Below are 15,310 nucleotides of genomic sequence, written 5' to 3'. Positions count from 1 at the left end.
TAAAGACTATGTACAATAGATTAGATTAGATAGTTTATTAGTAGTAATATACAAACAAATACTTTTACAAGTCAAATAAAATATGTAATATATGTTAAATTTCTTAAGTATTTTAATATTAACTTGAGACATCTAATTCAATTTCTTTGGCGCAAATTTGTTTGTTGCAATCTTCGAATTTTAATTTTTTGTTCTTTTTTTTCCATAATTTGGTGATAAGTGATTTAGCTTTTAAAAAGTCCTCAGGATATCATTTTCATTTTACCCTAGAGTAATATACATAAAAATATAGTATTACCAATATTAAAAAGAAAAAATTAAAAAAATGTATTATGATAATCCAATTGATCAATAAAATGTATGTTATAAAGAATCTTTGAAATATCATACATTTGATTAATTGCATTTAATTACAAATATAACACAATAAAATACTATATCACTTTTAAATAAGATATATAGAATAAGATGATACATGGCATAAAAGTCTTATTTGTACTTAGAGAAAGAATTGAACAATAATTTTTAAATGTGCTATAATGATGTCTATTTTGAGTGTATTTTTACCTTTTCCTTGGCAGAGTCAGGGAATGTGTAGCAGTTAAACAAAAACGGATTGGATGGGAAATAGTAATTGTTGACCTAGACCCCACAGTAACTATTAATCTCAGATGCAGTTATTGTTGATGATAAATGATCAGATCTGTAATTATACAAAATTTGGTGTATCAAGAATATTAATTTATTTTAATTATCCATACTTGTCTATATTAGCTTCACTGTTTGTACTATATACCATTTTGGAAGCTAAAGAAGTTTTTGCACTCTTCAGGAAAACTACCCTTGCAGCTTTGAAGGGTAAATCACTTGGTAAATTAACTGAATTATCGGCTGCTGTGTTTTTAACCAGTGCATCAGAAATCCTAGTAAAAAATAGTTTTACACACATACCTAATTTAATAAGTATTAGGTATAAATAAAGCTTATATGAGTAACACTAATACTTTTTGTAACGATTTTTTTATACTAGAAAAATATATTTAAAAAAATTACCTTTAAGGTAGAGCTGATTTTTTTAATAAATTCTGGCTACTGATAATATTATCTTCCTTATATAATAAATCACTTCTAAGGATGTGATCTGAACAAATATATTCTTTTTAATTGTGTTGATTTCGATTAATGAAATCCATTGTTCCCTTTGGGCGTATATTAGGCAATTTATAATAAGTATTTGATATTTAATCAAAAAGCAAAAAAAATTACAGTAATAAATTAATATGTGGTGCCAATTACTATATATATATTATTATTATAAGTTGCAATATGGTAAAACAAAAAAAAATTATCGACCTAATTTTAGGGAAAGACAAAATTAACTATACATAGATATCAATATCTAAATAAATTTCAAAATTCTTTAAAGGCAATAAAAAATTAGTAATTTCATCTATCTACCTAATGTCTATATTAAAAAACATAACTATTATAGATAGGTATATGGGTATTATGCCATCTTTCTGCCAAAACAACAAAAAAAACATAAAATCCTGCAATAAAACCAGGGACAAAATTCTAGTTTTATATTTTTTATAGCCTATTGATAGATGAATATGTTCAAAAATATATTCAGATTTAAGAATATAAATATTTTGGTATTTTACACACACTTTCACATTCAAGTCTTTATTAGGTTTATATCTATAAGATCCCCTATTCTACGTTTATGATGATGGTTACCCCATGATGTGATGTTATGAAAGTATCGGTACTTACTTGTGAAAAGATCGGTTTGAATCACCTTTTTATCATGATGCGGCACAAACGACACAAGTTTTTGCCATCCTAGCAATTTAAAAAAACACTAAAATGTGGCCTTTTTCCTTTTGAAACCAAAAAATTAAAGAAAATACACGAATCTCGAACATAAACAAAAAGCCGTTTGACAGATGACACTATGCGTTTTGCTCAGGCGCTTAAGTTCCGGTGTTGTCGCTTCAAATTTTTTAGAAACGGTTTTAGGGATAAGAATGTTAATAATTTTATTATTTTTTTGCTTAAGGATATTATATTTATTCTTAAAATAGGTTAATTGTAGTATTTATATTTTTTAATTTAAATTTTCCTATAAAATACAACACAAGTAAGTTAAATTAACGTTATAATGGTTGTTAAAATATAGCAAAAAATTTCCTCCGTTGGAAATTCGCGTCGACTTGACAACAGAGAATCGGCAAATATGTTTGTAAACAACACACCCCTCTTGCCCCTGTGCACATGTTGGACTCAAACAAAGTTGTTGTTTACTAATTCTAGCCTTTCAATGTTCTAAGGTAGTTTTCAAAATAGTGAATTGAGATTTGATAAATTAAAGAAAAAACTAGGTTAGGCCTCCTTCAGACGAAGCGGGTTCATCCCGCGCACGCATCTTTGCGCGGGTTTGCCCGCGCCTGCTGTAGCTTGCAGACAGCCCACATTTTTTAAGAGTAACCCGCGTACTTTTTAGTCACTAGTGTTGTATTTTCGTTCATCCAGTATGGATCGAGACAGAATTCGTCTCCTTTATCTCTTGTATTTACGCAAAAAAGAAGAGAAATAGTAGACGTGCACTCTGGATTCATCCATTGATTGCTGACAGAACTAAGTTTGGAGCATTTTACACCCTATTTAACGAGCTCAGGAGAGATAGCTTAAAATTTGTTAACTACTTTCGTATGTCAGTAACAACCTTTGACGAACTGGATTTTATTAAACCAGTAAAGCGGCTTGCTGTGGCCATAAGGTAAAGTGAAACAATTTTTTATTTATTAATAACTGCTTTATTGCTTCATTCTTTCGTTTCAATGCTTGCTTAGAGGGGTATTAGATTGAATATGATTAACAGAAGAATATGAAAAACTTATAACTTTCTTCTGATATATCGGAATATACCGAAGGATCTGGTGACTGAGCATTTAGTGATAGTAATGTCTGTTGTGTTGCTGGCTGCGACGTATTTATGACATTATTGTAGGTTGATGCCAACTGAACATTTTGTAACATGCAAGAGAGAGAGCAAAATGGAAGATTTTCCTGCACGGTTCCTTTTAATGTCCTGGATAACAACCAGTCTCTCAGGGTTGTTATCAATATCAAAGCTAGACTCAGTTTCCCTTGTGACTAAAATAGACTTTAAGAAAGAGAGCTGCTCGGAGAAAATGTACTTTTTGCATGTCTTGGCTGCTGAACCGCTCTTTCCTTTCAATTTTTTCAGTGATTTTATGTACTGATCTTTAATATTTTCCACTTCTTGATTAACAGTTTTCCTGAAACAAAAGAAAGAATTTTTGTTATACCTAATATGATATACCACGTAAAATAACTGTTTTTGTTTATTTCGAATTGTGCAGCTTAAAAATTGGAATACCAATAAAAAAGTAATAAATCATAAATCTTAATCAAAAATTATTGAAAGTGGCGGAATTTTGTACCGGAAGTTTATAATATATTTTTTTATTGCAGGTACCTAGCTAGTGGAAACACTTTCACAGATTTATCCTACAGCTACAGAATTGGTATCTCTACTATTTCAAGAATTGTCAAAAACGTCTGTACCAGCATTTTGACTGAAATGAAAAATTAATGCATTCCACAGCCAACAACCGAAAAGCTGAAAGAGATTGCCAATGAGTTTGAAGAGAGGGCCAACTTCCCGCACTGTTTCGGTTGCGTTGATGGGAAACACATTCGAGTGATCAAATCTGAGCACACTGGATCATTGTGCTTTAACTACAAGGAATATTTTTCTATTGTTTTGATGCCGGTACCTGACAGTCAATATCGATTTGTCTATGTAGATATTGGCTCCTATGGAAAAGAAAAATCCTACTATATTCAGTAACCCATCTTTTTGGAGGGCAATTAAGAGCAGAAAGCTAAATCTACCGAATCCCGAACCTTTACCAAATGACCAACAAGTTATTATTCCATACGTTTTAGTAGGCGATGAGGCTTTTGGTTTGCATTATCATCTAATACGCCCCTTTGGAGGAAATATGTTAAGTGTCAAAAAACGTATATACAATTACCGTTTGGATAGAGCAAGAAGGTTCGTAGAGTGTACCTTCAAAATTCTATCAAATAAATGGAGAACTTTTCATCGACCACTTAATGTATCTTTGGAGATGGCAACATTAATCACTCAGGCATGCTGTGTGCTTCATAATTTCATTAGAAATAGAGATGGCTACGTATTCGAAGGTACCTTCCCTATTACAGGATTCCAAGATAGCCCTGAACAACCGCAAATGCAACGTGGGAACTTGCAAGCGAAAGATGTACGTGAAAAATTTGCTAAATACTTCATGAGTAGCAGAGGATCAATACCATGGCAAACGAACAAGATATAAATACCTACCTACATATAAATGTTTCATTACTTCACGCTGTTATTAGACCGAAATAAATATACTAAAAAAGTTTACCGGTATAATATTACTATAATATACCTCCTACATACCTAATCATTTGACTTTAATTTGATTTGAAACTAGGACACCATTGAAAACCCTTAAACAAGATATGGAATGTTGAAGTATACAACTTTCTTAAACGGATACTTAAAGTTCAAATAATTTTTAAAACTTGCATGCCCCTTAGAATGTTTTGATGTCTTTAATGCTAATAATAATATAAAAAATTATAACTTACCATATTTGTTTTTATCTAAATCTGAAAAGTTTTCAAATTCTGAATTTAAAGCCACACATCTTTCTCTCCATGCTTCTGTTGTGCACGTTCTTGATTTATACGCTTTTTGTGACTTATCCCACAGGGTCGGTCGTTCTTGAACTAGGGATATTAACAATTCCGGGTCAATCCGTCCATCAAAGGACGGCCCAGTGTCTAAATGAAACTAAAACGTACAGAAACAGATAGGCGCGGACCGATCTCTGCGACGTGTGAAGACACGCATTTATTCGTATGTATCATACATACGCGGGTAGAGTGGCGTGCGCGAATTGAAGGAGACCCGCGTGCATTTTGTCAGCGTACGGTGTCGCCCGCGACTCGCTTCGTGTGAAACATTCCATTAAAAGTAATACTCGTTAGTTTGAGAAGACCCGCGCAAAGATGCAGGCGCGGGATGAACCCGCTTCGTCTGAAAGAGGCCTTACCAAACACTGTGGGGTAACTTGCACGTTGTAGCACAGCATAAGGAAGACCAGCAGGCGCACTTGGCCAGATTCTTAACAAAAGAAATTTGACCTCGCTCGGTTAAAAACTCGGGGTCGGACTAGGAATATTTACGTATTTTTTTAGTTAGGTCAGGACGTCCTACTACGTAGGACGAATGCGTAAAGTATAAAATATAAATTTTAGTTTGATGATGGTATATCATGATGAAATAATTAGAAATAATCTAACTATTAATGAAACAATCTAATAATAATTGATAATATTAATAATTATAATGAAAAATTAGAAATTGTGCAAATTCGTGATTTAGTTGGAATTTTTTTTTGGATTTAGTTTGGATCAGGGACGTATATCACGTATAGTAGAATGAATTTTTAAAACACAAAATTGTAAATATATATTTATTATTTAAATTATGAAAGCATTATAGATAGATAAATATGTATAATGTTTTCTTTTAGTTTCAAATTTTTATTGAAAAAAAAAAAATAAATTAAATTTTATGGGTATAGGTATGGTTAAAATTAATATTCAAGTGTTGTTGTATATAAGTAGGATTTAATTAAATAAATACAATAGTAACCTTAATTCTAAAAATACATCAGTGTAATTTATATATAAAACATACATATCTATTATCTATTATTATACATATATTTACATTATTATTACAAATTAAAAATCATCGTTTAAATTATTGTTTTAATCATGGCGCCATATTATTAATTTGTTCTTATTTATTTGCCTAAAATTTTTATTTATACGTTTAAAGGTATAATATAAACGCACTCTCAAATATAAATGAATCACAAATTGTAGTGGAAAATATGGACAGGGGTGTCGGTACCAAATTTCTTTGCAAATGCTCAAATATCTTTCACAAATTTTTGGCCTGATTATAAAATTTTCAAAATTACTTTGAAAGATTCTTTCAATGACGCTCATTAAATCCACAAAATCATCATGCGGATTTTTAAGACTTCCGAATAAGGGGTTGTTTTTATAGGCCTTAAAGAAAATAAATAAACTAGAATCATCCAGTTTTTTGTGTGCATTTGAATAGACGTTACAAATGTCGCAGCAATGAATTTCAAGAGCTTTTCTTAATAAATACCCACATACATATCTTACAAAATTAGTTTGCAATATATCATCCCTTTGGTAGTCAGTGTCTATTTTAAATTGTGGAGTATATTTTGTGACTTGTAGCACATTGCCAGACTATATTTCCAAAGGTATTTTACTAAGCCTTAAAAGAATCGGTTCAATATCTGCTTCACAATTTTCGGTTCCGGAATGAAAAAGGTTTAAAGCAATTAATTTCTTAAAACTTTGCATGAATTGAATTGTCGTTGGATTAATACAATTGCCGTTCTGCTGTCTAATTTTGGAAAAAGTATTCTTCAAGCAATCTTGGTTAAGTCTCCTCGTAAGCAAAAATTTGAAATGTCCTGTAGAGCTTAGGCGATTCCATAAAGAGAACAGACTTTTTATTGTTATTTTTAAATATTTAATTGATTTAATTCTATTAGTTATAACAACATTGTCTTTATCTACCACTTTTAGTTTATTTAAAAAATATAAACAATCATTTAAAAAGTCAACCTGCATTGGCGTACCCTTAAAAGCCATATTAAAATGTTTGGAAGATGTTATATTTGATGAGTTAAACAAATCAAATAATTGATCCATTCGTTCAATAAAGGCAGAAGTAGCAGCTGCTTCTGCGGGAAGGTAACCAAATCTAATATATAAATTTATTCCTGCACTCACTGTGGCGCTAAATACTTGTGTGGCATACTTCACCTTCATTTTCTCAAAATTTGTAGGGTTTATATGGGAGTTACTTAATTTGGGTGCTGCACAAACAGAATATTTTTTATCAACTTCATAAAACATTTTAATATATTTCCATGATATAATATTTCCATCAATAAAAAAATTGTATTTTAGTAACATATTTCGAATAGCCTTAAATATATGAGGTATGTCAAAAAAATACGATATTTGATTTTCAGCAATAAAAAAGTCACAATTATTGCGTTTAATGCCTAATTTGCTTGCTAATTGCAAATTATTTGGCCCCATATCAGTAGTAAAAACAGGTATTTTTAGTCCAATATCGGATAACTTTCTAATCGCTTCAGTAACAATTATTTTTTGTGATTGAGATGGATAAGAAGAGTGACTAAAATAGTAAGCGATTGGCTGCTTCCACTTAGTGCATAAACCTCTTATCATCAAAACACTAGCATGCAAAGCAGGTTTAAATTCTTGAACACCCTGTTCATTTGCGGCTAAGCCTATAGCGGAATCTGATGATCTGTCATAGAATAAATTACCCTTAATACTCATTTCATCTAAGCATAACATACAATATTTGTCCTGCTCACGAAACCCATTGATTTTTTGCTGCAACATTGTAAATAAACGATCATTTTGTAGGCCAGGACGTATGGATATGCCACGAATCATTTTAAAAAGGGTTTGGGGATGGGGAAAGCAACATTTTTTCATTAAAAGATTTGTATACTTTTGGCCCAGAGTAGTACATATTCAGGCACTCCTGCTTAAATTCATCTGAATAACGCCGTCCTCTTTTATTTTTTTGTGCTAGTTTAACTTGACAGTTGATAAATATAGCCATATCTGATTCACAAAATTTATACGTCATTGCTAAATATTCATCTAATGTGACATTTTGCAGCACATTATTTAGTTTTGTATTTAAATTTTCAATTTCTTTCTTCATTCTGGAATTTTGATTAATTAGGTGTCTTACGCTTTCCCGCAGTTTTTTTTTTCTGGGACTCGCATAGGATAACGTTGAAGAGGTCTGGGTTGAAATTGTCGGGGAAGGTAGTGGCAGCGACGCCGGTGGTGGCTGCCACAAGTCAGCCTGATGATCCTGTGTATTTTCCTTTGGAAAATCATCTAAAAAATATTTAAAGTGATTAATGTATATTTTAATGTTAATCCCATAATCACATACTTGCTGGACGAATCGTAATATCCTGGAGAATTCGTATTTTTTTAGTTGGAGGGGGGCACGTATTTGCTTCTACTGATACTAATGGTCTTTTAACGCCGATGTTCAACATTAAGTTTTGGAGAGGTAGGCGGCTATAGCTATGATCCGATGCTGAAAATCTTGAAGAACCTTCCATCGCTGAGAAAATAGTTGGAACAGCCTCAGGAATTAAATTGCTTTCAACTTTGTTCGTAAACATTTTAGTTTCAAAATGTTCACTGCAAAGTCGGTAGCTTTTATTCAGGCTATCTAACTTGGACATCAGATCGCCTCTTCCGCTGGCCATAACCCATAATCTAGACCTTAAATAGAAAAAAAACCATGAAATGATATACATCTAATAATTTGTATGCCTATGATATATACCTACTCAATATTATTAATATTGTTAAATAATATTATTAGAGGATCGTGAGCGGAAAACAATGCCACTTTCCTATATTATACTCTATTTCAGAAATGTATATAGAGCAATAAAACCTTATTAATTTAGCCAAACAGAGCGGAATTCCCCAGTTTATTACTCTATACATTTCTGAAATATTATAAATTATAAATACATTCTTAATAATACTCCGTATACTGGTTATAGACAGTGATTAATTTTAACGCGAAATTACCTACCTATACCTATTAATTATCTAAATCATAACCAACTTAAACCACAACCCCAGTAAACCCAACCTTAAAAGTAACTTAAAAGCTTGATAGCATATTTTTGTAAAATTGGTATAAGGGTTTTGGATTGGGTTGAGATGGGATAGGTTGGTACCTAATATTAATAAAAAAATTCCTAAAATGCATGGTTTAATGCATGTAAGTCATTATTTTTTGTTAAAATTTCTCATATAAGATTAATTACATTGTCCATAACCCATAACATACCTATTTTAAAAAAATGTCGCATCTATACCTACTATATAATTCAGAAACAAAAACTACATACCTGGTAGGATCAGTAGGAAATCTAAAAAAACTTTTATTGCAGCTATAACTTTTATTTGGACAGTTTTTAGCCGCACAAGTCAGGCCTCCGGGCTTTCGGTTTGATTCCATAATGTCCATTACACAAAACACAAAAGTATATAATAGTTATTAATACAAATAATGTAATCCCAAAAAAAAAACTAAATTATACTCCGTCACTGGCAACTGAACGTAAGAACACATAAATATCGCTTTGCCGCATACACGCTAACCAAGTTCGCCTGCTGCACTGCACTGACGGGTGTCGGGTTTTGAGAGGTTTTAAACCGAGAACTGTCTTGCGCGCCAAACTGCCCAAATACGTAAAAATGAGGGAGTGCTCCAGCTGTGTAATTATTTAAGCTGTGGTTGTAGGGTAGATGCCGGAAGCGCAAACTGACAACAGTCAACCAAACAAACAAACTCTGACACGTGGAACTCAATACCGATTTAGTAAAAATTCAAACAAATTTAAATCGGCGCAGGCGTAAATCGTTATGTGAAGACGGGGTCATTTAATTTTATTGGTGTACTTTAGACCTAAGTCGTCCGTGACAAGGCCGACTCACGAATCATTCTCGTTGCGGTTATGTGTGTCCGGACTTTTAGTCTTTAGTTGCATTTTTCGTAAGCCGGTGCCATTTATTTATAAAAAATATAAAAGAACTGTAAAATATAAGAGGTTAAAACGTACTCATTAAAAAGTAGCTCAAAACCAACTATGCCAAATTTTAAGAATTAACATATTTCGTTCTCCATATACGTCTAACGGTCCATCGTCAATGCATATCCTGTTTGGTTATTTGGAAATATATTATTTTGTTGACTCACCCGGTATAGATAAGCTCATTGTATATAATTATTCTTTTAATGTGTATATATTTTGTTTTTATTGTTAACATAAAAAAGACTGAGGATATCAAACCCTTCCTTAGTATATGTCAAGGCTGTCAAATAATTTTAATCATATGAGTAGGTGCATTAACATTTACACTTGGCATTTAATAGTTTCATAAATAATATGTATTAAGCGCCCAATTGTCATTAGATAATTAAATTATGTACATACATTATTTTTGTTTTAATAAAATCATTAAAAACATTAAACAATTGTGTATTAATAATTTGAAGAACATTTGTGCCAGGAAACGACATTTTGGTTTTTAAAAAAATGTGTGCAAAATATTTATTAAACAATTTTTATTAAAAAGTTTGATATAAGTGTTTCCATTCCAAAAAACCTCAGGCTGTCAATCTTTGAAGAAATTCAGTAAAAAAATATTAATCAATATTAAAAAATTGTTTTAATTTACATCTTGAAAACGAAGCTAATTTGGGCGAGGGTAAGTTACTTTAAATCGGTTTATTTTAACCTGAGAAATATGACGTAGGTACTAAGATTTTTACAGACCATTTGGAGACACGCAGTATTTACAAGTTGCTACTTACATGTAATTAGAATATGGAAAAATAAGGAAAGAGATGACGCTTGAGTAACTACACACACACTGAGCTTTTACAGTCTCAGAATTTACTAAAAAAAATAATGTTTTTGGCCGCTTGGATGCGGCTTGCAGGCGGCGGAATTTTTCGTTTTTATTTTTTGAACCGGGAGTCAGCAGACCCCACTTTGCTGTGTTACTGCACGTTGCATTAATAATTGTTGAGCGTTATTTTCGTGTTTTTTCCACTATGGCTGTTTATACCCCTTCCGAAAGAGTTTAATTAATTAAATGGTTTTATGGAGGCAATTCGGCAGTACAATGTAGAGATTTGTTTTCAGTGACATTTGAGAATAGACCGATTCCTTGTGCAAAAACGGTTTTAAATGTGGTCACACATTTTGAGACATATTTTTGTCACAGCATAAAGAAACCAGCAGTCTCACTCCGCTCGAAAATGTAAGCGAACTAATAGCATCCTTAGCCATGCCGCAGCCATGTTCTCCGGATGCCGAGCTCACTGTTTATCGAACTGTGTTCATAGGTGTATCGTCTAGTTCAGCGCCGTACTTAGTGACTATTTTAATAGCATTTTTACAAAGCGTAGCGTTTCTTATAAAAACTTTTGTATTAAAAGAGGGGTATGTCAAAAATTATTAATGAAGCAAAATAATTGACTTTGCCAAAGTTTTTAATAGCTGCAAATTTGGCTGTATGGCTTAAATAACATAATTAAGCATCAATTAAAGTTGCAGCAATGTAATATTTTTTTTTGGATTTTTAAGGACATTATTTATATTTCTGCCATTTTAACAGTGTTGCCATATTTAAAAGAGTTGCAAAATTGTATACTTTTACTTTAGTTGGTACTTAATAATATAACAAAAATTCGCAGATGTTAGAATTGTTTTGAATTGTTGCCAACTATTTGTCTTTATTTATTGGCCTAAGAGTTTCTATTTGTTTTGAAATATTACTTTATTTGTATAATTAGTTATTCTTAAACTACTATGTAGTCAGATGTTAATCTAAAAGCGTTACTATACAGGGTGTTAATTAAGTATGTACCATAAATTATTTAACAGGCGATTGTTTGAGTAATTTTAAGACAAAAAGTTCATATGAACATAGGTCCGCAAGTTCTCTGGCGGTGTTATTTATAACATTAAGGAGCTAATTTACCCCTAACATGATTAAATTTATTAGGTTCAGTGTAATCTCGAACGGTACCTGAAGAAATATTTGTGGCAAAAAAATTGGAGCACCTGAATTTTGTGCCATTTTTAATATGTTATTTGATTTACTCAAATACAAATACAACTTTTTCGTATCTCGCTTATTTTTCGAGAAAAAAAAAGTCCACTTAATTGCATATCCCTGGATCACACAAGGAATTTGGGGAAAAGTTTCATTTGGAATTCATTATTAACTAAGCAAGATACGAAAAAAATTCAAGAGACAGAAAAGTTTTATTTGTATAATCCACAGAACATAATAAAAATTGCACAAAAGTCAGTGGCGTATATTTTAGTTGTTTAACAATTTAATTTTAACACCCTGTATATTGAGAACGAAGAATTTCTGGACATATGTTTATATGAACTTTTTGTTTTAAAATTACTCAAAGAATGGTCTCTTAAATTTATGGTACATACCTAATTAACTTCCTGCACGTATTCTTCTATATCGTCGTTGTTAGATGTAGAAATGCGATGTTTATTTTTGTTTAAATATTTTGTTAATGTATGAACTTTATTTATATTAAAAAATCAATATTTGTACTATGTAGGTATTTTTATTTTACAAGATAATAACACAGCATAAAGAAACCAGCAGTCGCACTTCAATAAAAATACATTGGCTTGAATAAGCGAGTTCGGTGCATGTGTACTAACGCAGGCGAGGCATTTTTGCTTATAGTAGGGATGCCGCTGACACTCGCTACGGTCCACGCGGCTTTTGCCTTGGCTAGAGCCGGACTTAAACATTTTTTTAAGAATCACCAGAGAACCACCTGTTGGAGTGGTCCAGAATATAGAACGGCGGAAAGAAATGGTTTGCAGTACCCTAGAACTTGATTCGACACTATCCATTAGAAGTGTTGGACAGGAACTGGGAATGACCAATAAACTGTTGCTCGTATCTGGAAAAAATGTGGGTACAAATGTTTCAAGTATTCAAAAACTCAGGAAATATTTCCTGAAGACCAGTGGGGAAGAATGAAATTTTGTGAAACCATGATGTAAAAAGCAAATGAAAACGAAAATTTTTTAAAGAATATTTTGTTTTCTGATGAATCTTCTTTTCCATTACATGGCAAACACAATCCTTCCATTGTTCGTTATTGGTCTCGAAAACGAACACAAAAGTTTTCAGTTTCGTACCCAGTATTCTCAGAAATTGAATGTTTGGGCAGGTATTTTTGGCGACAATGTTATAGGGCCATTTTTTATTGATGGCACTTTAAACGCCCAAAAGTACCTTGAGTTCCTGCAAAACCAAGTTCTTCCTGCCATTCAAATCCTATCTGATGTAGACCTTGGATCGGTTTATTTTCAGCAAGGTGGTTGTCCTGCTCATAACGCGGCTAGAGTAAAAGAATTTTTAACAAATACTTTTCCTTACCGCCTTATTAGTGGGACTGGCGATATTAAATGGCCTCCTAGATCTCCAGATTTGTCTCCAAATGACTTTTTTCTGTGGGGTTACCTTAAGCAGACCATTTACAAGCATGAATTTAGTAGGCAAACAAATTTAGAGGAGTTGCGAAATAAAATTGTCGAAAGTGCCAATTCCATTTTACCTGAAACTCTTTTGGAGGTGCGAAATAGCTTTTACGATAGGTTAAGTTTTTGTTTAGCGAAAGAAGGCGGTTTATTTGAGCCTTTTATTTAAAAAATTATATGTTGTTAAGTTTGTTTATTAGAGTTTTATTTCTGATTTTATATTATATTTTTATCAGAGTTGATATTTTATTTTTTATTAGAATAACGCTTTAATTTTTATTAGGCAAAACACAGCATATTAAACATTTTAAGATTAGAATTCTATGCGGGTTTTACACATTATCATGTCTGTAAAACCCGCATTATAATGAATATTTTAAAAATGCCTGGATTTTCGCGTAATATTTTGGGACATTTTGTCGCCAAACGACGCAGCTCCCACGAAAGTCAGATGTTTACTACTCCCATGCTCGGGCCGGCCGGGGCGGTGCTCTGTCGCAGGCACTCATTTTATTTTATTCACTTCATATATCCACATACATAAATATAATGCACAACATTATGCACCTAGATAACCGAATATCTGCATGTGCTCCTAAGTATTTTTACGAAAAAAAATTAATAAAGTATACCCTAACCATTACAGAAATAAAGAGCCACAATAACAAAACATACAAATGAATACACATCATCTTACCCCCAACCCTAACTTACTTTCACAAAAATCTAACCTAGATGAAGAGTTCTTTAAGTTTTGTTCTATTTTCGAAAATAAAGTTTTTACATAATTTTTTAAACCTATAAACACTCTTGATATTGTTTGGAATTAAATTAAAATTTTTTGGTACAAGATAATTTAAAGATATCTTGTTTAAATTTGTGTTAATTTTTTGAGTAACTAAGTGTTTTACGCAATTTCTAGTATTATAAGGATGCATTACATAGTTATTTTTTTCGTTATTTTTTTTAAATAAAGCAGCATATCTCTAATACATAGATTAATCGAACATCAAAAATAATAATAATAATAATAATAATAATAATAATAATAATAATAATAATAATAAGACTTTTATTAATCACCAGAAAAATAAAAAATTACAATTCTGTTATAAACCAAATGCATATCACATATTGAATAGTTCGTTCTTTACAAAGAGCACATTTAATGTGTATTGAAACAATTACAAAATATCTATAGAACTTAAATTTTATACAAATACAAATAAAATTCCAGAAGGTGACTAATAGGCCATGTTTTCAGACTTCCAGGGAACAACCCCCTGCGAGATTCTCTGAATTCTGTTGAGGCCCTATATATATTTAATAATTATAAATTATAAATGACACTTCTAAATAATAAACAAAAGCATTTTCTCAGTTAAAGAAAAAAAGAAGAAAGTTAATACAACACGAATAAAAAGCATACTGATGGGATAAGGAGAGAATAGGAAAAGGAACTGGAATTGGACAAGGAAAAGGTTGGCACATATAAATAATTCGATTTTATAATTTAAAAATAAAAATAAAAAACAATTTTTTATTATAAATACTTAAGTGAGTAATTTGTTATTGATTTATTAGAATTAGTTTAGTTTTCATTTTAAAAGTTTTTTCTGACATGCTAAAATCATTTATACAATATTTGTTAGTATAGTGTGCTATTAAGTAAGAAAACGATCTCTTAAAAAATTCTTTATTGTGTGAAGGAATAGTTAATAATTGTTTTCTTCTAATATTCAAGTTGTGCACGTCAGTCCGATATCTAACTTTTCGATGTAAATATGAAGGAATCCTTGACTTAAGAATTTTGAAAAAGAAGCAAATAAGATGCAACACTCTACGATTGTACATATTTAACCACCCCGCAAACTTTAGCTTATGTGAAATATGTTCTCTCCTTCTTATGCCATATACAAACCTAAGACAGGAATTCTGAAGTTTTGTATTCTATATGAGTCAGAAGA

The 15,310-nt window shown here is 31.5% G+C and overlaps 1 protein-coding gene across 2 annotated transcripts in view; it reads left to right on the top strand.

Annotated features, from left to right (window-relative positions):
- Positions 1–15,310, top strand: part of LOC126738015 (integrator complex subunit 6) — a 169,288-nt gene that overhangs the window by 127,773 nt on the left and 26,205 nt on the right. Inside the window, exon 17 of one of the 2 annotated variants that reach the window (XM_050443176.1) lies at positions 3,502–4,460. The exons of the other annotated variant lie outside the window; for it this stretch is intronic. Coding sequence (XP_050299133.1) covers positions 3,502–3,509 — 8 coding nt within the window. The 3' untranslated portion in view covers positions 3,510–4,460. Of the gene's footprint in view, positions 1–3,501; positions 4,461–15,310 lie in introns of those variants that run through there. 2 annotated transcript variants of the gene reach the window in all.

The sequence above is a fragment of the Anthonomus grandis genome, chromosome 6, assembly GCF_022605725.1.
Source record: "Anthonomus grandis grandis chromosome 6, icAntGran1.3, whole genome shotgun sequence".
NCBI classification, from domain to species: domain Eukaryota; kingdom Metazoa; phylum Arthropoda; class Insecta; order Coleoptera; family Curculionidae; genus Anthonomus; species Anthonomus grandis.
This window is presented reverse-complemented; position numbering and strand designations above follow the sequence as displayed.